Source organism: Seriola aureovittata, chromosome 9 (genome assembly GCF_021018895.1).
Source record: "Seriola aureovittata isolate HTS-2021-v1 ecotype China chromosome 9, ASM2101889v1, whole genome shotgun sequence".
Lineage (NCBI taxonomy): Eukaryota > Metazoa > Chordata > Actinopteri > Carangiformes > Carangidae > Seriola > Seriola aureovittata.
The window spans coordinates 22,548,243-22,573,968 of record NC_079372.1 but is presented as its reverse complement, the minus strand read 5'-3'; the positions used below and the strand labels follow the sequence as shown (position 1 = coordinate 22,573,968).

The 25,726-nt window shown below is 40.2% G+C and overlaps 1 protein-coding gene across 4 annotated transcripts; it reads right to left on the bottom strand.

Moving 5' to 3' along the window:
* Positions 1 to 395: 395 nt before the first annotated feature.
* Positions 396 to 25,393, bottom strand: dennd2da (DENN/MADD domain containing 2Da). Of its 4 annotated transcripts, none has more exons than XM_056385635.1 (17): positions 25,220 to 25,393; positions 20,469 to 20,535; positions 20,278 to 20,364; positions 20,002 to 20,067; positions 13,982 to 14,029; positions 13,397 to 13,492; positions 10,563 to 10,738; positions 9,306 to 9,418; positions 8,383 to 8,452; positions 8,220 to 8,297; positions 5,743 to 5,883; positions 4,178 to 4,326; positions 3,658 to 3,829; positions 3,460 to 3,510; positions 3,266 to 3,347; positions 2,932 to 3,180; positions 396 to 2,344 (listed from the first exon to the last, which is right to left on the bottom strand). In XM_056385635.1, the coding sequence occupies exons 1-17, from the start codon at positions 25,238 to 25,240 to the stop codon at positions 2,277 to 2,279; spliced, it is 1,734 nt and encodes a 577-aa protein (XP_056241610.1). In that variant the 5' UTR covers positions 25,241 to 25,393; the 3' UTR covers positions 396 to 2,276. The 4 variants fall into 4 exon arrangements, with proteins under 4 accessions (XP_056241610.1, XP_056241611.1, XP_056241612.1 ...); XM_056385636.1 differs by having other exon boundaries at positions 25,223 to 25,393; XM_056385637.1 differs by lacking the exons at positions 20,002 to 20,067; positions 20,278 to 20,364; positions 20,469 to 20,535; positions 25,220 to 25,393 and adding an exon at positions 18,549 to 18,802.
* Between the last annotated feature and the right edge of the window lie 333 nt (positions 25,394 to 25,726).

The window sequence follows — 25,726 nt, the reverse complement described above, 5'->3', positions numbered from 1 at the left end:
ATTCTGATTTTTATTCTTTAATTTTGCTGGGAAAATATATTGTAAAAGATTAAAATCTTGGCTATTAAATCCTGTAACAGGCCAATTTCCCATTGATATATTTTTTTCTTAAATTGCACTTTTTGCAGCTGAGGGCTTGAATTTTTTCAACTCCTTCAGGCACACAAAATGTCATAGTATTATAATATAAAACATGCAGGAGATGTTTAATGTTTGTTATATTAAATACAAGATTATTTACTTATCTGTATAATCAAAAAGTTCGATATCTTTTCATCCAAGAAATAAAAACCATCATAATGTTGCCGACGTACAATTTCCATTGAAAATGTTATTTGTGTTTGTGATAAACTACATATAATATTATTTTTAACACAAAGAACAAACATTAGATGTACCTTATAAACTTTTTATTGACATAAACTCGTTTATAAATCATTCTGAACATATATTTGATGAATATAACAGAAAAAATCCATCTGACAGAGGTGACTTCTCAACTGACGGAGTTGACATCATATGAAACACAAAATAGAAGACAAACATAAAAAAGTTGGAAGTATACTGAATGCCATTTTCAAACATAAATCTTCTCTTTTTGATTGTTTCAGATTTTAACAGAACTCAGCTATTACATCAAAACCTGAGAAATTTGAGAAGATGTTAGACTGTGTAACCAAACTCATCAACTTTCAAACATAACTGAAAGACTTATCTTCCTCTGTCAGAAATCAACAGTCACCATCGATTACATCTAGGGATGGGACGATATATCAACGTTTAATTTCACATTACAAAAATGTGAGGACATGTATGGGTCAGAAAAATGAATGGGGATATTATCTTCATGTTTTCTGTAGTAGTAATCACACATGGGAGGCTTGACTGTCATAATTAAACACAATTCATCCAAATTATATTATTTACACTTTGTAATGACATTTGGAAATTGTTAAACTTTTAATCAAAAAAGCGCCTGTAGTTGAAATATTTGTGGCTCAGAAATAAAAAAAACAGTTGGACAGCCATCCTTTGTCATTGAACTTTACATCACACTTACAAATAATTTGATGTGACATTAACATTGGACATTGGCCTAAAGTGTGGCTCTTCAGTCATTGGGAATCAGATACTGTAGCGAACATGTTCACCTTCTATGAAATCCATTACATCTGGAGAAATTCTATATATTTCCCTTGTTCGACTGAGATGCATGGGAGCCGCATTTCCCACCAGTTTAACCAGAACATCTTTAACTTTAACTTCCACAAACCATTTTCTCAGTCATGGTTTGTGGAGAGTAGATTCCTTACATTCTTTTGTACACGTCTCCAGTGATGTAAGTTGTTGAAATTAATGTAGTTTTAATGTGAAATAAAGTTTTTTATGAAGCTTTGCTTTGTTGATGGTTTTTACGGAGCGTGTCTGGTATGAATTCTAACAGTAGCAACACGCACAGTATAGAAATCACAACACATTGAAGTTTTTCCTGAATTTGTAATTAATCACAAGACATTCTATGTTGGCTTTTATCAACAACAAAAATGATAGAAATGTTTAAATGTGGGCGTCCTTCAACAGTGACAAAAAACCCCCCCAAAAAACAATGAAAGGAGTTTTTAAACATGTTTAATGTTTTTATGGATAATTTCATTTAAAAACATTTATATACAGTATATATATATTTTTTAATTTTTTTTTTAATCTTTTCACAAAAATCGTACTGTTTTGCAAATTACTTGCATGCCCACTTGCAATACATTCACAGTCCACCAGTGGGCCCTAGCTCACAGGTTGGGAACCACTTATAAATCTTTTGAGAGAGAACTGGACTGCTCAGCTCTATTTCCTACTTTTTAGATTCTAAATCACTTGTCAGTCACAAATAAAGAAAGAGAGTGAGAAAAGAAAGATTGTAAAAGAAAATTAGACAGATATATAGATATAAACCAAAATGGACAAAAGGCGACCAGCCATTGGGGCCTTGCTGCCTAAAAATCAGAGACTGCAGGTGCGTGGATTTAGAAAACTAGTCTTTATTTGAAATGATTTTCCTGCTCATCAGCGACACACTTTGGCCACAGGCTGAGGACCAACACGTGGATCTGAAGTCTGTCAATTTGCCAGTGTTTCACAGAGTAGCAGCAAGATAGCCATACAGTAATTCACACATTGTTACACACATACTTAAAACCAAACTGACACAGGACATAAAACACACAACATTCACATATTCTCGTATGCACTCCTTTATACACACCCAGGTACCCTGAGAGCTAGTGTTTCTTTGTCTTATCACTTTTCTTCTTCTCTTGGTATTCAAGGATCTTTTTGTGAAATATTCCTGCAGGACAGAGAACAGGATCATAAATCAGTTGTTCCAACAAGAGCTTAAGTTACAAGACTCCGTAACTTAATTAAATATGAAATGTGATAACTAGACAATATACATTGGCCAGACTGAGTTAGTTAATAAGGGTGAGTTGATTTACTTAAATTGGTGGGTTTTTTTGTGTAGACCTACACTGTAAAAGTTAGTTTTTCAAATGAGTGATTTTACACATGCCAGCTGTTGGGGGTTGGATGCTAGCAAGGAGCAGTGGCCTTTAGTAGCTTTAATGCTACTCTCCTATTCCTAATGCTATTCTCCTACAGATGCACATTACACTCACATAAGGAGAAAAAAACCTGATTTCAAAATGATGAGATTCAGATCTCGTAATTATAAGATCTGTCGTCCCTCTAATCAATGGAGCTGTAGGGACAGTTTTGGCTTTTAGCATCATTTCCTTATACCAGAAATAATGAGATCAGATGTTACAATGCTGGTTTAATTGGCTCTGACAGAGAGACATGAAAATGTTAACCCAAAAAATCGAATTGTTTATTTTTTGTTTACTGGGCTGTTCACAAGCTGCTCACAATCCTCACCTGACGGCTGTCGTCCAGGCTGCTGCTGCTCCACCTCCTGGATAAAAAGGTCAAACATCTGTGTCTGGATGAACCTCTTGACAAAGTGTCGAGTAGTCTTGGAATCAATGGCCTTGTAGAACCTTCTCTTTTCAAACACCCCCTGCCCTCCTGCATGGCTGTATTTCACATAAGAGCTGTAATGGCCGACTGTTTTAACAAAGAACTGCAGGAAGGCTTCCGACACCACCCGGTTCAGCTCCTCCACCGCTGAAAGAAAGGACAGAAAACATTTGTGATGATGGAACTAACTAACTGTTACACTTGTGTTTGACTTTGGTTGCAATTCACTCACTTGATTTGTTTTGTCTTGTACTTAGTACCTCTCGTATTTCAGTTTGGAGCTTCGGGGGCAGAATAGATTCTTCATCACCAATCTGAAAAATATTTTGAAATTTGAACTTTGACAAAATGTTTGTTTCCTGTGAAGTTCAAAATAATAAGTGATAACCAAAAGATTTACCACATTTTTGTTGATAAAACACTTACTGAAACAATGAAGGTCTTCGTTTTATCCTCAGACAAGTCGACCACCAGCAGCTGTGTTACAGGGAGAAGAAAGGGGCAGAGGGAGGAGGTCACTCCAACATGAATTCACTAAAAAGACACAAAACCTGCCTTTGTACAAATCAAACCAAGTTATGGTTGCTTTTAAGATGTTTTGCTGTGTTCTCAGTGATAACTCACATCACTCTGGTCGGTGACCTCGTCCAGCAGGCGTTTCTGGACTCCCAGCAGGTAGGGGGTGGGTGCCATCACTACATCGATCAGGATCTCCGGAACAATGGAGATGAAGGTGTGCTGCCAGGTGAAGGGGTAAAGGAGGGCTGCTACTGCATGAATGACCTGGGATAACGTGCTGCAGAGAGACAAGAGATCTGACATCAGAGCAGTAGCCATATTCAAACCAATCAGAATACAGCAGAACAAAATCCAAATGGTCAAACAATCATCAGCTTTGAGAAAAATGTTTGAAAACATTTGTGTTTGATGGACGACAATTCAAATCAAAATCAATTATCAAAATTTTTAGTAATTATTTTTCTGTTGACCAACTCATCAGGAACCCGTGACTGCAGTCTAGCATTACAAATCTTTGGTAGCCATCTTAGAAGATGATTTCCTTTGATGCCAACACTGATGTTATTTATAAAAAGTATATCTCAATGTCTTTTTCTATGTGAGTGTGTAAGTAACTATGTATTACCCCAGTTCATCAGCGATGAAAACGATCCGTCTCTCCAGGACAGCAGCAGCAAACACCAGTAACACCTCGTCATCTGTCAGGCAGCTGAAAAGCTTGGCGAAGTTGACGTGTTCGAGCCAGGAATCCAGTGGACGGGTCAGACTGATGATCTAGTGGAGAGTAACCACTGTCACAAATAATATCAACAGTGGTACCAGCCTGTCATCACTCAAATGACATGTCACCGACTTTCAGCTCTGACTACACGCCACTGTTTGTGAAGGCACTTCAGCCTTGTTTAGTTCTAAAGGAAGGGATGAGCTACAATTCATTTTAGTGGTATTTCATGATCTATTCTTCCACATTACATTATTGTACGTAATTAGAGCAACACAGTTACTACCATTATGAACAAGACTCTACGGAGTCAGTACACAGAACCATCTCCTTGTCCTTCTTTCAACCTGAGGGCTGGTCACATTAGCAGTGTATTGTAGCACAAACAATGGCCAGAATCAGTGAATACTTGAGATGACTGAGAGCTGTTGAAACATGGTATGTGGCCTGTTGGGAGAAGGGAGGTAAAGGTTGGGTAACGAAGGACAGGTTTAGACACAACTCCACATAAACACACCCACCTGGAGGATCTCATGTGTCACTGGGTTGCACTGCACTACACACTCTGTGTGTAGGTTTGTGTGAGTATTTTTTATTTTTTTGTTCTTTAAGCCTTTTCTCTACGGTCTACTCCACCACATTTCAGAGGAATAGAGGAGAATGAGTAATGACACGACGGCCTCTGCATCCATGTTTATCAGTTCTGAAGAGCTGGGGAACTCTCCACCAGCACAGTTCTTTGGAACTAGTCCCGTCTACAGTTGTTACTTTAATTTTACTAGCTCAATGTTTTCCTCTTGTGTCACTGAATGAAGTCATACTTCCTTGATGCAGCTTGGCTGAAGTCCCAGGCAACTGGTCAATGTTGGGACACACAAATTACTGTGGAGGAAGTAATCCCATTTTCACACATTATTTTAGGCTGCCTGAAATCTCTGAGATATACTATAAGTACAATGTAAAGTAAACACAGCAGTGAAATGAGGGCCGGACTTGGCAGCAGGGGAGACTATGCAAAACTGCATAAAACAAAACAAAAACAAAATCCCCCAAAAAACTGATATTATGAAAAGTATCGCATTAGGCGGAAAGTTTTGTGATATTCAATATATATTATATATTACAATGGTAAGTGTGGCATGTCCATGTTTAAGCAGGAGGTGGGTCTATAAACTGTGATGGTTTATCATCATTTTCTCCTCCAGATAAGTTTGACTGACCCAGAGGGTTGTTTCCAACCTGTCGGATCATCTAACGGCTTTTTAGACAAATAACTTTGTGAGAACAATGTTATTGAAACTGACTGTAAACTACAGTAAAACTGAGCTATTCTGAAATTTGAAAAAACTCTGATTTACACCCCATCAAATTGAGATCAGCTGCCACCAAGACATCTGCATGGTTTTTTATTGTAACACAAAAACTTTAAGTGGACTGTTCAGAGCATGAAGGAGGGGTTTTGGTCTGACCTCAGTGCCCGACTCAGGAATGAAGCTCTTAATCTCCACAGTGTTTCCCGGAGCTGGGAATGGGGCCTCCCGCAGCTTCTGCATGAATGGGTAGATCATAGCCATGGATTTCTGCCGCCGCTTCTCCACCTCATCAAATATCTGCACACACATAGGAGATCACAGTCATGATGCTGTATAAATAAATAGTAATAACCCAACTCATTCTTAATTAAATTTCGAGGACTTTATTTTAAAGTGTACTCTAAAAGATACAGGTAGTCTCTCAAGCAGTGGGGTAATGTGCTCCTTTCTTAACTTTACCACAACTTACTGTTCAAATAAGACTGAGAAAACATTGGGAGGTGGTATTACCAGTACTACAACAATTTATTTCCACACCGCCGGCTCCATCAGTGCAGCGACAGCCACACTAATCAGTCTGCTGAGAACACTGTCACCATATAAGATGTTGGTGGGCCTTACAGAGGTGTCATAGAATTACAATAATGTACACAATTACTAATAGAGATACATGTAAGGCTCCTTCTGAATTAAAAGGGTTCAACTTCAGCTTATGTTTTTAACACGAAGGAGAGATACAGTATCAAGGCAGCACTGTTTTACTGTTAGACTGTAGTGAAGTCTGAGCTGGTTGAGAGCAGGATTTTATTTATTCAGTTCAGTGTTCAGTTATATTCTCTGAAAATGTTATTTCCAAACATTAAACAGTCTAAGGACTTTTTTTAACACTGCCAGGAATCAAATCATGGTGGAGAAATACTGAATCATTTATTTAAATATTTATTTGCCAAATTCAAACATACTGAATATACAAATACCAGATATAAAATATTAGTCCGCACAGTCATTTTTTCAAATCAACGCTTTGCTATCATTGAGCTCCAGGCTGCATTTTAGCAAGTGACTCATACAACTAAACAAACACAAAAGCACCTGACACAGGTGTGTCTCCTAGTTAGTAATCAGCAGGCAAGACGCCCTTGACACACTTATAGTTCTGTTAATATTAAGTCAACACAGAGCTGCTCTTACATACAACACACCAATACTGTAGGTACAAATCAGTACATATGGCGGTAGTACTACTGTACTGATATCGGACTCTTTCTCTGTAAGGTCTAAGGCACTTGAGATGTTTATTCTTCTCCAGATACCAGATTCATTCTGCAGGACAACCAGAGGAACAAGGGACTAAGGCAGGTTCTCCAGGATGTTTGGAACAACCTACCTGACAACTCAAGCTACTGTCGCTGTTGCTAACTGCACACTTGCCCTGCAGCTACAATGTGTTAATATTAATACTTAATGCCTGCTCTCCAGTTACATCTGAACAGCATTGGTTACAGCATGATGCTGATGACACTAACTGACAGAGTGACTTAATAACTCCCTGTTCATGTAGAAATGTTTTTTTTTTTCTATAGATATAAAGGTTTTGTACAGAACAAGGAATCCAAAGTTGCAAAAACATCAACTAAAAACCACCCGTCTTTATTTCCTCTTTCAGGTGCAGAATGGGAGGGGCAGTATATGAACTCAATATGGCCATATAAACAATGCAACGAGCTCAGGGTGTGACACACAAACAATGCAATAGGCAGGTCACAGCAACGGAGCATGTACAGTGTACTGTGTATGAGCTTTGACAGCCGGCAGCTTCACTATGTTCAACCCAGCAAGTCAGTGAATGTTTCCTGCAGGAGCCGAGCTCTGATGGCTCTCAACTGCAGGTAAGACATGGGACCAGCTTCAAAGTCCATGCACCAGATCCTTTTAACAAAACACTGTTATACTGTCACCACCCGTTTCTGAGCTGCACAACACGCAGACACAGAGCCACCACATCCTGTACCCTGTAGCATTCATCTCCCCTGCAGTCTCTGTCAGTGATACAGTAAAAGTATTTCCACATATTATTTAGTGAATGACCCGAATCATTAGCACAGGCTGAGCTCATTGTAAAAACAGAGACTGTCAGATAAAGGCCGAAGACAGGAAAGAGTTTTCTCACTCAGGGAACACAAACAACTTTGTCTTGGACTTGTGACATTTATACACCCTCATGTTTCGGTCGAAGTCCCACATGGAACAGCTTTAACTACAGGATACTGTTTGCCTGGGGAGGGAGCAGACAGACATGCGGCATCTCCAGTCACTTCTTTTCACTGGTCTTCTGTAATATTCAAGAGAATTTTGCTCCTCCCCCAAAGAGTAATCATATTTACCAAACCAAACTGGGTCTGTGTTGAGTGTTCATGACCTTCCACTTCCCACAATGTGGTAAAGTCTAACTCACCACATACTGAACCAGGCACATATCAAGATCAAGAACAGAACTCACACACAGTTCAGAATGACTGAACCAGCTCCTAACACAATTCTCTTCTGTATTTAGAGAAGTACAGCTGATTACAGCCACATTAAGAAATAAACTGACACTCACGATGTTTCCTTCTTTTGTTCAGTTGACTCACCTTGGAGAAGAGGCCGAAACACGCCAGGCTGCTGATGATGCAGTACGCCTCAGGTGGGCGAGCTCCTTTCCCTCCAGGCTGCAGGTCGGAGGGTAAAAATAGAGAATATTTAATGAGCGCTAGAAAATGATGACACGCTGACGGTTTCAGACTAAACACTGACCAGTAACCTCCTGCAGTATCCGTTTCTTCTGCTGCCATCAACCTCAGTCAGAACAAAGGAGAAGGTCTCACTGCAAACAGAAGAGGAAAAATCATTACACTGATGTAAAGTTGTATACAGGAGTTTGGGTGTCCTGAGCAAGAGATTTATTTTGCTGATATTTGAAGTGAGTAAATTTTGTAAAGAAAACCCCTGCATGAAGCTAACTGCTATAAAAAGATATCAAAGTGCTTCCAGCTTGAAATTTCCAGTCTGAAATGCCATTAAGTTAAGGAGACCTGTGGAAGTGAAGATACGCCAGAGTGGTTTTGGAAACAAGTGCTGTGAACAGGTGAAGTTAAAACTGAGCTCTTTAGCCACGATCACCAAAGGTGTGTTTGGAGAGAAAAAGGAGCAGCGTTTGTCAGCTGTTGAGCATGGGGGACGGAAATATTGTGGTTTGGGGTTGCATGGCAGTCAGTGATACGGGAAACACTGCACAGATAGTGAGAAGAATGGATTCCACTAAATATCAGGAGCCGTTCTGCAGTCAGTCGAGAAAATGAAAGTGAAATCCACTCACAGACTCCTGACCTTAACCTCAATGAGGTTGTGGGGACACGTTAAACCTGCTGTGTGAGCCGGAGCCTGAGGTGATCTACAGAAAGAGGCTGAAAATCTCTCAGTCCTGAACAGAGAGACTGAGCAGCTACAAGAAGTGTTTGCAAAAAGTCATATTTCGTGAGTAAAGTGAGTATTTAGTCCTGATGGATTTAGGTGCATAGACTTTTACACAAGACAAAATTATTGTTTACTTTTTTTATTTAACAGAGCATTAATATTTAAAGAAAGTCTAATTTTCAATGGCTCACTGTCTTCAATATCTGCTGCAGGGTTTGGATTCAACAAAATATGGAATTTGCCTCGGGATCAAACAGCTGTACCTGTGGTATTCTGTCAGAGGAGCCCAGTTGATGCCCTCTGGGAAACAAAACAGAGTGATTGCCTTCAGCGTCTTCTCCTCCTCCTCCTTCTGATATCTCACCATCCCATCTCTCTGAAAACACACACACACACACACACACACACACACACACACACACACACACACACACAGACACACACAGACACACACACACCTCTGCTCTTTAAAAAAAAAAACCTACACACGCTACATAACAATAACATCTCTTGACTTCCTGCTTCACAGTGGTAACAGACTGAAACCTTCAAGTGTCTGTATCTGATTTTATTTTCTTTAAACATCTTGAGAAAATTATTTGGTCTAATGAGCTGAGAGTTTGGTTATTTTTGGACTGAATTATCACACATTAATTAACACTAATAAATTTGGTGTCCTGTAAAGCTTAGATCAGCATGCAATCTTCTCTTTTATTTGCTGCACATTATAGAGACAAGCAGTACTACAACAGTCAAAATTGCCGTATAAGAATCTTTGTAGCAACAGAAAAACTTCCTGTAGGTTTGAAATGTAGTTACTGTGACTGTGCACCTTAAAACAGACCCTGAAACGGTTCAGCATCAAAAACTAATAAATCCATTTCTATAATTAATGCAGTTTAGTCAGAAATGAAACTGAAATTGAACTACTGAGTGGTAATGATTGGCTACGTCCACACTGCTATGTTTTCACTTTAAAACGTCCATCCAGACGACCGTTTTAGTTCTGTATCAGAAATAATCTCCGTCCACACTGACACACCTGAAAACGCATATCACATGATCATTCACGTACACTGGGCATGAGTCTGCGGGTGTAAACAGGAAGCAGATTGTCTACTCCGCCATTGATTAGTTGCAGAAAATACTGCGAACGAGGCAAAGGCAGGCTGATAAGACTCAATCAGGAAGTAATAGTGGGTGTCATTGTATCCAAAGGTCTCGGTTTCACAACTGAGCACAATCCTGGAGTTTTCAAACTAAAACGGAGTCTGCAGCGCTTCCAAATTCCAGGCGTAAACGCAGCAAAAGAGACGTAGTGGTGTGGATGTAGCCTCATCTTTGTGTCACTTGGGTCATTGGTTATATGAATGCAAACTAGGGTTCATTCCTGCAACACTATTGATGTGAATGTGAAATTATTAAGTTATATATTTAATATTAAAATCTGAGAAACAAACTCTTCATCTAATGTTGTTTGTTGTAGTTCAAGCCTGTATACAGTGTAGAGGGTTACTGACCTTGGGAAACTGGTAGGTGATCTGAGGCTCATAGCTGCTGCCATCCCTGGTCTTCTTGAGGCTGACCACCACCAGATACTCAAAGAAGTACTGACCGCTGACATAGCGGTGCTGCCTGGATGTGTTGTCTGCCTCTGCTGGGCCCGGTGACTCCGAAGGCTCCGGGTCTTTGACTCCTACAAAGAAATGTCCAAATACATTGTGCTTTAACATGCAGGGTTACTGCTGTTGTCCAGACGGAAATGTTCACAGGCCTCATTAGATCAACACTTTGTTGTTGACCTATGACGGCTCATATCACAGCAGAGCCATGCCTTCAAACACTGACTCACACTCCCTGCAGCAGAGACAGAAAACATTGATCACTCCAGTCAGAAACATCTCAGAGACGATCAAGAGAAAATGGAGGAACCTGAGCTAAATTCAAGTGTCATAGGAAAGTCTCTGAATATCTATGTCAATGTGATATTTCGGTTTTAGTTTTTAATACATTTTTAAAATGCTGTTTTAGCTTTGTCATAAGGGGGTATTGGGGTACTCTAACTACCCTCTCTCCTGCTCTGTTCAGAGTCCATTCGTCAACTGCTCAGCTTCATCCTGTGTCCTTCACAGTCCGCCAGCCTGCTCATGTGTTCTCTGCTGCATTCCTCCCTTTTTGTTTCAAATAAAAGCCCAGCAGCACAGAGCTTTTTCTTAGCTTGACAGCCTAGTGTCCCTGTTTGTTGTAGACCTACTGGTGCAAAACTGACCACACCTACATGCATGAAGACTTGATGTTGACTAATGTTAAGTTTGATGATTATTACACTTATTTTGTCTTACTTTGTCTTGTTTGGATTTGTTCCACCTGAAAAACCTGTTCCTCTGAGGTGACTCTCTGAGGGTGGTAGCTAACAATCAGCTCAATACAGGATCCTGTTAATTGAAAATACTGAAGAACCACAGCTGTGTCTTTTAAAAGAATATGTTCAGTGATTGTTAATTTGGTCAGCTGATCTGATGGGACAGTAAAATGAGCTGCATAGCTGCTAAATGTAATATGAATTATTATTATTACCCTATTGCAGTCTTTCCAAGCAGAAACCTCCGGGGCTGAAAAATGAAGCCAAAACAGAGGTGCCGAAAACTGCAGTTCCTTTACAGTGGTTTTGCTCTCTATTGCCAATTTCCTCCTTCATTTCAACTGTACAGAAATGAATTTTTATATAATTCAACTACTTAAATTTTATTAAGGTTTAAAGTTATGTATGATTGAGGGCGTGGTCACTTTGAGTGGCAGGTGGGTGAGCGTATGCATGAACAGAAGTCTCACCTCCACACCCACCCCACCTGTCTGCCCATTTTTCGATTACACTGCAGTTATGCGGAGTGGGGCACTGCCAAGATGGCGACAGCGGAGCAGCCCACTTTGGACTTCAAAGCAGCTCTTTAGAAACCTATGGGTGACGTCACGGAGGCTACATCCATCTTTATATACAGACTATGAGCTTTTCTCAAAGAGTGTTCAGTGAGTAAATTTGTTAAAATATCATGTTTTAAATTTTGTGTTTCTCAAACTGCCTGCAAGTGACCACACAAGCCTGGTAGTGTGTATTGTATATGTGTTGTTTTCAATATTAAATCAACTCATATTAATTGTAAAATTATTATTTTAATTGGCTGTTGTGTTGTTGGACTTCAGTGTAACCCAGTGTTTTGCGACACTGTCTACTCATGTAGCTACATCAGTTTACAGGTTATGTTTTACATCAAAAATAATCAGTGTGAAAGGAAATGTGGATGAAGGTAATGATTAACCTGCCCTGGGAATGAGCTAAGTTTCACCATTTATCAGCAGCCAAATGACTATCAAACATTGACAATGGACAAGATTGTGGACCTGGCTTAAGACTGGGTCCAATAAAATCAAATCAAAAGAAGCCTCCGACACAACGGAGACAACAGGCAAGTGTTAAGTTTTACTTGTAAAGTAGTCACCATGATTGACTCTGTCCCAGGTGACAAGCTCTCTACAATACTACTAAAGTAGTAGGTCTTGCTGGTTTTGGGGATGTTTAGGGAGTAAGGTGGTCCATGAGTGTTATTTATTTATTTTCAGGGAGAGAACAGGGGAATGACACGCAGGAAATTGTCCGGCCGGCCCATGTGGTATGAGCCCTAACCATTCGGATATAAGGTCGCCCTGTGAGTTTTATTTTCATGGTTAAGTCCTTGTGCTGAAAAAGTTTGAGAAACAGTGATTTATTGCATAATTTCAACAGGGTAGATTTACCCATGAGAAGATGAATAGCAGCATCCAAAGTGCATGTGTGTTAAGATTTGACGCTGCCATTTTTGATGCTAATCACAGTCATCAGGCGCTAAAGGTTTTAGCTGTATGACGCTGCTGCTGCTTCAACAACAGCTGACTCTGTTGATAAGCAGACAAATCAGCAGTCAAATCACCATTACTAACTTCCTGTTGTTTCAGAATACAGGCGTGCACCTGTCCCTTTCACTTCATACAGTACATGTCTCTCCTTCCTTACCAACCCCTGAAAAGGTGCGCCACACACCTCGCCTAAAACCTGTGTTCTAGCTATCATAACAAGTCATTTAACCAGCACTTCCTGGAAGAGATGCAAGTGAGGGAAACAAGAAGCCATGTTGAAAGCACCCAGTGTCTGCAGCAGCACTCAACAGCTTACAGAAGCTTTTGGAAAAGGTCTGTTAAGTATCTGTTCACAACAGCAGAAAATATCAGTGGTCATGTGACCTTTAATCACAACTTCACCAAATGCCCAGCCCCAACTCTTTCAAAAACCTGAACCATTTTTCTGCAACGTAATACTCACTATCTCTTTTGCCTTTGCGGAAGGAGGACCACATGGCACTGAACCTCTTGAGGGCCCCTTGTCGTCCACCTTCATCTTCACTTGATGGGATGGCACCTGAAAAACAAAACAGGCTGCTCATTATTGAAACCCTCACACAACAACATCAGCTTCCCCAATGTCCCTCTGCTGGTTTGAACGTCCTGCAGTATTCTGGTTGATTAGAGTCAAGTCTCAGGTTGGAGCCAAGTGACACAGTTGGGTCAGAACTATGTCACCAACATCCATACTGAGCATATAGATCAAGCACAGAGAAGTGGATTATGCTGCAGAAATGGATGTTTTGACACCTTCTTTGACTTAGATGTGCCATTGAAAGCGACTGTAACAGCTACAAACTTCAGACCCATGTTTCAAGCCTATAGGTGAAGAGTATTAATAGGACAGGACAGTTTGATGGAGTAATCCTCCAGGACTGATTAGATGTAAAATGACAAACCTATATTTGACTATCCAGTTTAACAAAAAAACGGAAAATCTTATCTTCTCAGTCAAAAGGAAAGTGAATAATTGAGAAAATTGTTGGACTCCATTGACTGTACTTACTATCTTTCTCAGCCATGTCAGAGATGAGGTTACCTCTGGGCTGCTCACCTGTATAACATAGATAAAGATTTAATGAATAAACAGCTGTGAGACAGCCTCTTTCCATTCCTGATTCACTGGGAAAGATTAGGACTTTTACCATGGCTGCCATCATGATATGGCATGCCACAAACAAACTTAAACCTTGCTTATTAAATTGAAGCTTGCTACACAAGTGCGGCACTACAACTTTACTAAAAGAAACTGGAGTGAATCGGTACATGGTAAAAAAAAAAAAAAACATATATATATATATATATATATATATCGAAACTGAGGCAAAGAAATTCTGCCTAACAAATGGAGCTCTGCTTAAACAATCACCATCAGGAAAACAACATGAGGGTAGGATGGAGCATGAGATTGACAGGCGGTGCAGCGTCAGCAGTAAAGCATTTACTTCTGCTAATTCCAAGTTAGCTGTTGGGACATGGGCCAAACTAAAACATCAAGTATACAACAAGTATACATCAAATACATTTTTTCCCAAATATAGTTTCTGTCATTTTAGTTAGTTCTTTTCATGCTGATGTTTGTTCACCTGTTTATTTTTCTGGTAAGTTCAGTTTTAATAAGCTATTTGATGCTATAAAACAGGAATGTGACATCATGATTAATATCTGGGATTGACTCGTGTTTGGATGGGACTTTGATACTGTGGCTACACTTCCTGATCACGACTGCACAGGAGCATAAGGATGTATAATTGAGTACGCATAGATGGGAGCAGGCCCAGAAGTCACTCTGAAGGCAGCATTAGTGATTTGAATTTGATTCAGGCACCCATGTGTAGCCAGTGGAGGTTGATTTGTAGTGGACAGACAGGGCTGCTGCATTCTGGACCATCTGTAAGGGTTTCACTGTGCACAAAGGAGGCCTGTCAGAAGGGCATGAGACATAATAGAGGTCATGTGATGGAAACAGTGTTGAAATACCTGCTGGATGTCACATTTCTTTACTTTCATTTTGTTTACAATTAAAATGAGAGCAGATGGTGAGAATACTACACATTATTTTAGTACTTTCACAATCAGGATGTGGCCACAAGTTACTCATTAGCTTTACTTTAAGCAGCCAAATAGCCTAAAGCAAATGTTTGCAGAGCATTTGGGAGAACAGAGAAAGAGTGGTCTGGAATAGTGGCCAGATACTTGAAATAGACAAAGGTCTGAATTTTGAATGTCAAGTTAGTAATAACTGAAGCTGAAAATAAACTGTGGTAAAGGTCCTTTGAGGGGAACTAAGTGCAGAGTGCTGCGTGTCGGTCAGGCAGATTCATTGTAATGCTGGTTAAGTCTGAGGTGAAGCTAAGCCTGCAAACTAGCTTGACCAGGACTAGACTTGTCTGGAAGGTCAGACTGATATAAACCTGCTTTATGAAACACCGGCTTGAGTAAGCAGGCTTACTTCAGTTATCAGTTATCCCAGACACACAGACTGTTGTAGAATATAATCTTATTTATTTACATTGGTAATCACAATGTACTAAAGCAACCATCAATAACATCTCCCTGTTGTCTGACAGTCTAACAGTCTGCTGAATCATTTGTTTACTTCAGACTCTTGAGGAAAGAATTTTCACAGTTGTGCTGCGTTCAGGTCATGTGGGATAAAACAGGTTTCTACAGGGAAAACCTATCTCAACTTACAGATGGTAAATAAACAGCAGTAGGAAAAATATGGTAAACACTATTCAGAAATTGCAATTCACGTCAGGCTTCAGTGAATGACTATGTTAGGAAAAAAACCTTTACCTTAACTTTCAGACACGTAACCTCACTTGGAAATGGAGTTTAGTGATGGACTGGTATTAAAAACAAGGAAATACCACAAGTCACAACTCTGAAAATGTCACTGCAGCAAGAGAAAGCAAAAGAAATACCTTGCTGGAAGTTGGCCCGAGTAAAAGTGAAAGTGAGCAGATCTGGTGTTGCTCAGAAATTCTAAGATGTCTCATGTTTGGGGCTCAGAAGTATCAAAAGTAAGTTATTACTCAATATAAAAAAAAAAAATCTATTTAGAGAGAGAGAGAGAGGGAGAGAGAGAGAGAGAGAGGGAGAGAGGGAGAGAGAGAAGAGGATGACATGCAAAATAGTTCCAAAGCCAAATCGGGGATGTTGCGGTTAATGCAGTATGTGGCCCAGACAACAGGAGTTTTGGTCCTGATTCTCCCCTCCCAACAATCAGAGGAGATATCCGGTCCTAGACATTGGTTGATACTGATGTTCGTCCCAGATTATCTTAACATCAGATTTGTTTTCAGCACACACAGTGGACAGCTGGCAGATGGCGAGGGGACATCGACTGAATTTGACAAAAAAGTGTATTGGATCACAATCACTTACTCGACCTTTAAAGCATAGATCAAATACTGTTATTTCTTCGATGGAAATCAACTATTGTTCAGAAAGTTCGTCCCAACACTGTTGCTAAAGTTCCAACTAATGTGTGTCACTTGCACGTTTGCTTTTCTTTCACCTTATGTCCAGTTCATCCTGTTGTGGCTCATTATCTTGCTGTATGATGAACACCTGTCTAACCAGTCCGTCTTCTTTGTTACTTCCCTTTTTCTCTCCATTCTGACCACAGTAAATAGTTCTACTTCCTGCAGTACAGCCCCAGAGGGTATAGGAACACGTAGCACCGCCTTAGTACAGACATCAACAAAAGTTGTTGCATCAACTTTTGTGATTGGACCTGTAGAAACTGTAATGCTAAACGGTAAATGGACTGCACGTGTAGCATCTTCCTACTCTGATCGACCACTCAAAGCGCTTTACACTACAAGACACATTCACTCATTCACTCACACATTCATACTGCACTTTTCTATCACACGGACTCACACATTCATGATACATCAGGGGCAAGTGTGGGGTTCAATATCTTACCGAAGGACACTTTGACATGGAGGCTGGAGGAGCTGGGGATCAAACCACTGATTCTCTGATAACTGGACGACCCGCTCTACCCCCTGAGCATTAACTTCCTATGCTTCATTTACTTCAATTGCTGCAGGAAAGCTGTAATTTCTTAATTCCTGAAAAAGGATTTTTTTTTTCTTAACCTTAGCTTTGTAACATTTGAGTTAATTCCCGGGACATGAACTGCTTAAATCTCTTAAAATGTTCTAAAACTTTTGAGCAGTAGTGTACTTGTTAACTTAAAAAGAGCACATACTGAACATTAGGAGTGATTTCCACTGAATGTATCCTAGATGACCTACAGCTGGAGCAGACCAATAAAAAAAAAAGAAAAAAAAACTCACACTAAACTTTGTCCTGGTTTCAATTTTAGTCTGGCTCCCGACAGCCTTTACTTAAGCTACAATACATAACCTCTGCTGACAGAACAAGGTGTTTGCACTTGACGCCAGTGGATGTGGTTGCTCACCCATCGCCTTGCAGTTGCATAACTTTGCAATCAGTTAGCTGCAGTGGAACACAAAAACTACATTAGATTGTAGTATCACTTTTAACTCTTGTCATGGATAATTACGGAGCAGCCTTTTCGTTTGCTTACATGCTCCTGCCTAGTGGTGCTGCTGCTGCTCAGCACTGATGTGGGTGTAAATAACAGTCCTGTTAAACAGCTTCACACCCTGAGGCTCCTGAACATGTTACAACACCATGCTGTCAAATAAGGAAAGAAACTGCACAGTGTCTAAGGCCAACCAAAACTACCTGAATCCTGTTCTTGTCTTTTTATATTCAAGTACCTGAAACCTGTTTATTCAAATCGAAATATGTCCCTTATGTGTTTATCTGTTTGCCCAGTTTGATCCAAAAATAGCAGTTTTTAGCTTTTGACTTTACTCTTTGATGTAAAATATGAAAGATGGCTTGATCGCACCAGTGTTTCGAACTGACTGTATAAAGAGAGATATTTTTGACACAACTGAACCCATTAAATAGCTAAGAGTTGATGGACTAAGCTAAAGGACAAGGTAATAGGTATGAAGGGTTCAAGTTAGGAAACATGCCAAACGTCTGATTTTGGATTACATTGTTAAAATGCTGGTTTATTGGGGTATAACACTAATTTATCTTCCAATATCCACCTGCCACCAAAGGAAACAACAAACTAAACTGCATTTTAAAATAAGCAAAATTTAATTCCGCTCTACATAACAAATCATTGAAGTACTTTATTCAGTTCGACATGTTCAATATTTCAACCAGGCACTTTATGATATTTAGTCCCAAATATTTAACTAGAAAAACACAGAGAAGAGGGTTGTTAGTTTACTAATGTAGTCAGAAGTGTAGCTGAGGTGGTGGACCACAGACCCGGATATAAAAGTGGGCACAAACCTGTTCGACACAAGTATCAGCGCGCGTTCTGACAGGTAAAACAACTGTCCGTGTTTGTTGATAAAAACAACCGCAAACAGCAAAACAAATAACGTCAGAGTTTTTTATCCACATGTAACAGACTACTGTTGTCGCGCGGGATTTATGTCTGAACATCAGGTGAACCCATCAGTAAAATAAATGACAGTGACCTCGGCGGTGTAAGCTGTACTCACTCCATCTGTTCTTTAAAGGTCCTTTTCTCCTCCTCGTCACCGTTTCACTCATTGCTGCTTAACTCCACAGGCACACTGTATTCCTCTGAGTACACTCAGTAACACAACTGCGGCACTTTGTCGGCTCCATTCCGGCACATAAATTTCATCCTGACTCTCGCGCTCACTGCCGCTCCGCGTGCATCCAAGGCTGAAACATCTCTGCCACGGCTGTGAGCAAACCACAGCGGAGCTCTCCTGTGCTGCGTTCAAGTCATGTGCAAAAAACGGAGCACTGACTGCTGTTTTACAAGTTCAGCGTCGATTGTTTGTAATAGGGAACCTGGTTTGCTGCCAGTAAACAAAAGCAGGTCAGTCACGTTAAGTTGAAAATAATTAGACAGGCACAGCAAACTTCCCAGTAAGCACTCCAGTTCTGATCGTTAACTTGTGTTAAAAGTGCTCATAGAGGACAATACCAGCAGAAATAAGACATGATTTAGTGTTTCAAGTAACCTTGAAACAACAAGCAGCCAGTGACTTGGCTGAGTTGTGAATTGGCCAGAAAAGCTTTTATCTTCGTAGGAACCCGTTAAATGTCAGAGAGCTTAACTTTTACTTTAACCCCACTTCAACAAACTTCACCATGTGAGGTGCTCTGTGACTCTTCCCAAGGCTAATCACATCCGGATTTCCAAGGAACAAGCTGCTCAGCACCACAGCACATTTGACTATATATCAAAGCATTTATGACAAATGATGATAGAGTTAGATTTGACAAAAAAAAAAAGGCTCTGCTACCTGGGAAGCTTTCTGCTGATTCTGCTGGAGAACTAACCCTCAACCCAACCAATGCATGAATATTAAATTTTAGTTTAAGCATCAATTTCAGCAGAGTAAAGGTGTTTTAAGACAGAATGCAAAGCAGACTTCCCCTTAGGGTTCTGTCTGAACACACCTTAATAGCTTAAAGTATCAGGTTTTAATAGCTGAGCTCACACCTGTATGAATATAATTAGATTTTACTAATCTGCTGGCAGCCAAGCAGCTGAATCCATGAGGGTTTAGGACTGTCCAAGTGTCAAATCATCAGCTGCTTGAGGGCTCTCTAGCAGACATTTTGAGCCCTTTATGCACACTTTCTAAAAGTTTGCATTTCTGCAGGCTTTGACTCAGGGAATTACCCAAAGTTCACAGTGTTGTGATGTTGAACATGGGGTTACCATGGTAACGGAAGCCCGGAAACATTTGTAGACTCACACGCTCAATAACTTACCAGGTGAAGTCAGTTAAGTCTGTGAAGGTTCAGGCTTTAGGGGGAACATTGGGATTGGGCCAGTGATAGTGAAACATGAATGAAACAGCTGATCCGCTAAGTGTGACTTCAGTGCTCTTCTTTAGGAAATAATATGGACCATTTAGTTTGCCACACTTTGACATGTCCTCTTAATGTTCATGGTACGTCGTAGCATACCTGTCCTCTTCATCTGGTCCCGAGTACTGTGTAGTTGTGAGGAACCATCTTCATCTGGGTCCCACTCTAGGATTGCAATGCAAAAACAAAATGAAGATCCTGAGGTGTACAGGGTTTGCATTGAAAACTGTTGGTGTTGTCCCTGAGGGAACAAACTGATCTGTCATGTTATTGTATGAGTATTTCTGTGATTACTGTCATCTCTTTGGAAGATTTAACAAAGTAAAAGAAGCTGACCGAATGAGAATTATGAAAGTACTGTCTGTTGTTATTTACCCTTTCTTGATGTCTCTCGGACTGATGAAAAAGACAGCAATCCTCTCCGCTGTTGAAATGCACCCTCTGCATAACTGTTGGGTCTTTCTGTAGGAAATTCACATTGAAATGCAGTAATGAAAGAATTATCTGTCAAGGAAAGGTTCATTTTACATCTCTGTGGATGTGTTTAATATGATCCACCATCTTACTTTTAATCCGGAGAGATGAGAAGTTGAAACTCCTCCTTGTGTTTTGAGACAGTTTTTTCTCCACATTCTGAGAGAGAAGAAAGAAATAAAGATTTTTGTCAGTCCAGAAACTAATAAAAATATAAAATATTAGTAAAAATAGTAAAATATTCTATTAGGACCCGAGCACTGAGGTGCACCAAAGGTGAAAGGAACATATTGTTTTTGAAGAGATCATTATTATTATTGTTCTGCTGGAAAACTGGCTCAGTTGTGGCCAGTGGGATCCATAGTGCCCCAAAATGCAGAGTCATATTGGGATAAAGGAAAGACTTTTACTCATACACAGGAAGTGGTGCCGTATCTTTACATTGTTCTGTCTGATTAACACCAAACTTGGGCGTTCAGTTTCCTGTAACACACCAAAGTTCTGTACATTTCATGCATATTGGACACTGAGCGGCACTTTTACACAAAAACTGAAAAGCGTAGGTTTGCTGTAGTTCAACTTCTTCAAGTGTTAAGTAATCAGCTTGCAGACCTATGTTTTCAAAGTAACTTCTCCAACATTGTTTAAATGTAATACTGTACGTTTCCCACTTATCTTTTGTAGTAGTTACTCAGACTGTCAAAAGGTATTTTATGTAAACAGTATATTTGTCTGAGCTTATCAGACCATATGTACAGTCTCAAACTGTCTAGTCTTTACTTTGCTTTAATAGCTTGTTTGCTCCGCTGTGGCCTTTAAAACTCACGTCAGTGTCAAGCCCAAGTCACTGATACACACTGAACAGGATTAGTAAAGCATAACAGTGTTTGTAATATTAGTTGGTTAAAGTATTAAACTGTGTCTGCTTTCTGTTTTTATTGTTAGAAATGACATATTTCAGTTTCCTTTAACACCATTAGTAAGAATTTAACACCTTTAACATTTGCTATTGAGTCATTGATCTTTCCTGTATGAAAAATCCTCTGGAACAGGAAGTGATGAGTTATATGCTTCTCGTTTGTTTTGAATAAATTAAAGAGAAACTGAGTAGTGAGCATGTGCAGAGGAGGAAACCAAAGCAAAGAGCACCACCTACAGTGGTCTCAGGCTTTCGGACCCCTCAGTAGAACCCTGGCTGCTCAACCACTCATCGCCAGATTGTTCAGTCTACTCAGCAGTAGCTATGCTCTCGTCTCTACAGTAAAACTTGCTTGTGTTAATCAGTTGTTATCTTCCAGCTCGTCTCCTAACCTGTGTCTCTTTATGTCGAAAATACCAGTGCCTGCCTTCATTTATCCTTCGCTCCCCACACATCCACTGCTCCCTTCATCTCCAGCCGGTCCCCGCCATTCCCAGCTTCACCCCCCCACTACTCTTTTGTTTTATTACTTTAGATGATGGTGTATAAGAATGCTGACAACAGTTTGTCTGTTAAACACGAGCACTGACAAAAGTTCAAAATTACACCAACACCTCTAAAGATCACTGCTATCTTTTTTCATATGATCTATCCACAAATTAAAATGCAAAAACTACAATTTGTGGTTTGAGGGAGAGTTTCATATTAGAGTCACTTCTTGACAAACAACAGTGTTTCCATCCACCCAGCTTTGGGACAGATTGTCAGTTATGGTTGGTGAGTTCAGGCTTTGTTTTTGGCCTCTGTACAGACATAATGGGTCAAACCTGACAACCTCACTGTGAAAAGACTTTACTAAGCCCTGCACAGTTACTGCAGGTTGGCTGCTCCTTGTCAAGAAATTGTTCCGGTGCACAGCTCCACCTAAAACCACACATTGTCACTTTTACATTGTTTGTGTTTGGATTAAACAAACATGATGCTTCAGAGGCATCAGACTGAACTTTGGACAGAGCAAAGCTACCTGTTTCCTGCTGCTTTCAGTCTAAATACTGAGTTAGGCTAACGACATCCTGCCTCCAGCTCTGCACAAGTATATTTCCCTAAATGTTCAAATACTTGTTCAAGTCAGGTTTGGGCCTCTCAGTGGTAGTTTATAAAAAAGATACTGTGTCATACTGTGTCACATAATGGACACTCGACACTAACTCCCCTGCGCCCCAAAACAGACAATAGCATTAGAATAAGACCACTCCCAAACTCGGTATATAGAGAATTGAAATGAACCCAGATCCCCCTGTTGTCTCTCAAACAGCACATCAGACCACTGACATGCTGATGTTATTTGAGGCCTCAGGTGAGCGGTTGTCGAGATGCTTTGAGGCCTGTACACACACGTCCTTCCTCTGGCTAATCATTCACTTCGAACAACAGACGGCACTTACAATGACCACGCCTGTGAACACAATACGCGCTGTCGTTTGTGCACAAGAGATACACGTTTATGACTTCTTTAGTTCATCTCTACAGCAGGAGGGTATTACCGCTGACATGCTGTACAGCACCTTCATTGGGCAGAAAAGTTTTGAGTTTTCTTAATTTAAATGAATTATAAAGTGCGAAGCTTTCAGTTGCAGTGTGCTCCACTCTTCATTCCCAACCTGGCAAAGCAGACAGCTGCCAGTGGTGTAGTAAATACCATGAAACACTCACAGCCTCCATTTTTCTGAAAATGAGCACTTTTATTTTTGACACTCTCTTGATTCTCACCACTCACCAGAGCATGTGGTGGAGGTTATCAAAACCCTATGCCATCGGGCTCTGAGTGTGTCAACGAGGACAGAGGTGGGAGGAACAAAAACACATCAGGGTGGCACTGAAAAAGTGTGGTTAAGATCAAGATAGTTAGGAAGATGCAGAACAGACAACAACGATAAACAGAACAACAATGTAATTCCTTACATTGCTGGAATATCTGAAAAACTTTGCCCTGTCCACCCTGAGGACAAAACACCCAGGCATAAGCAGAGCGATGTAGTGTCCACAGTACAGAGACCTGTACACTGCGGAAACAAAACAACCACTTCACAAGTGCATGGCACAAACACGAGAGGGCAAGGGACACTCATTTTGTCCAGAGAGGAACGGTGGTTTGAAAGAGGAGTGAAAGAAGCCATCTACGTCAAACTGGATCGACTGTCACTAAACAGAGGAGGTGGTCTCGAGTCTTGAGATCCCTCCCCAGACAACTGAACACCCGACCACACCATGGCTTAGGTGACACTTACGGCTAAAGTGTGATCTCAACCACACAGGAGGTGAAACACCTGGAACTCCCCAGCAGCCAGTTAGAACTGAAGCCTTTCAGATGAGAAGTGAAACGTCCAGTTGCTTTCGTACAGCTCAGAGAGATTCAGACATTATCCAGATCACAAACATCTGGGACTGACCAACAAAGATGAAAATATATGTTCAAATAAAAATATATTTTTTAACCATTTTAGCAATTGCATGTTCTTAATGGAGAAAGTGGTGGCTACATGTTTACATTATTTTACTGATGGCCATTATCAAAGACACACACATTGTAAAGAAGCAGGAAGCAACGCTGGCAGTTTGGACACGTGTGGGCCTCAGTAGCTCAGCGAGGTCGCGTCAGGTGAAGGTGAGCTAAGAGGTGTGGCCCAGGACTAAGGTTTGTCAACTCACTGCTGCTCACTATATTATCACTGGTCCAAAACAACCCAGGCCACCAGGAAAGGTCCCAGTACTCCAGACCAGTATCTATATCTTGAAACAACAGAATAAGGCAGTTTGCGCTGCTAGAATTATGAAAAAATGATTGTAAGAAATTTTGAAATTAGTTCAGTTGAATCAAAATAAGTTGAAATATTCCTACTTGATCTTTTCCTAATAAAAGCTGCAGATAGTTTAGATGAAAAATAATCAGCAAAATATGTAAATTAACTTTTTGCAGCTGTTAGAAAAAATGCTGCGGAGCAGAAGTAAAAAGTAGCTGGAAATGGAAACAATAATAAAGCAAGTAAAATACAGACCTGTACTTAAGTACAGTTGTTTAATACAGTTATTATTTTCACTATAATTCCACCCAGAAGTGACACAAGGACAATGTGTGAATATTCTGGTCTTGGGTTTCAAACAATAGCTCCGCTCCCAGTGTTGAGATTATCAATATAATCCTGAGAAAGTGAAAGTGGGAGAAGCAGCATCTGCACCTGCTCTGTAATCAAACTGTGTGTTTTTGTTTCACTTACACAATGACAGTCTGATGTAACTGTAACTACTCTGGTGGATAGAAAAACCTTTTAAAGTGAAGTGATAGAACTGGTTTTATAACACAATTAACGGTGTTTAGTGTGTGGTTTGTAATCAGTTCTAGATTTTGCAACACTTAAACAAACTGTCGTTTAATTGCAGAGTTTTCAAGCTGAGACAGGTGCACAGGAAGTTGCAGGAGCTGCTAGTTGAGTAGAATAGTTTTTTTAGGGTAATTTCACTGAGAGGCAACCTCTGTTTTACAGTATACCAATATTTTTTCTGTAAACATACAACTCCCCACCCGCCCCCCGCGCACCACCCAACACCCCAGAATTAACATCAAAATGGTGTGAAATCACAGGAAGTAAAAGTGAGATTGTCAAGAAGAAAGTTCTCTATTCCTCCTGTCATGTGATATTCACAGGAAATGTCAGTTTCTCTAATGTTTTCCCGTTAATCTCTTTACATTTCACTGCAGAGTTTTGTTCTGGTTAACTAATTGCCACTGACTGTCGTAGTGCGCCCTAATCTTCTGAATTCAGTCGGTCTTTTGCAAAGTCAGCATGCAAGTGTCATGTTACAAGCATATTCAAACAAATAATGCAGCTTCAAATTCAAAACACAAAAAGCGTAGAACACACTCACCACCTTTGCTTGCTGTGACATCTTGTCTTGGCTGAGCAGATGAAAGAAGTGTATTAAGCCACTGGATCCACTGTCATGTGCTGGTTTTGACACTACTTTGATTTAGTTCTTCATCAGTAAGTACAGGCTAAAGACTCTCCCGGCCTGTGCAGTCACCTCGTGTGCAGCTGGTAACGGTGAAACAGCAAGTGTATATGTATGAGGAAGTGCGGGTCTTGAAATGTGCAGTTGATGGACTTCAGTCTGAAGCTGGGATTTCCTCTTTCATTGCTAAAGGACAGTGACGTAGAAACCACAATGTGGGTGTGGGAATGTGTGTGTGTGTGTGTGTGTGTGTGTGTGTGTGTGTGTGTGTGTGTGTGTCTGCATACATGTCTATTGTGTGTGTGTAGTGAAACCTGTTCATCCTCTTTTGAAAGCAGTTAAAACATGTATTACTTGAAATTGTACAACTGTTAATATTGTGTATATTCACTCTATATTCTATATACCTGAGTCTGCTTGTGT

Coding starts and splice junctions, on each gene's coding strand:
- dennd2da (XM_056385635.1), bottom strand. CDS start 25,240: ATGTCACAGCAAGCAAAGGTG. Junction 14,030..20,001: donor GGACCAGATGAAGAGGACAG/GTATGCTACGAC, acceptor TATGTTATACAG/GTGAGCAGCCCAGAGGTAAC. Junction 10,739..13,396: donor CCGCAAAGGCAAAAGAGATA/GTGAGTATTACG, acceptor ATTTCTTTGTAG/GAGTCAAAGACCCGGAGCCT.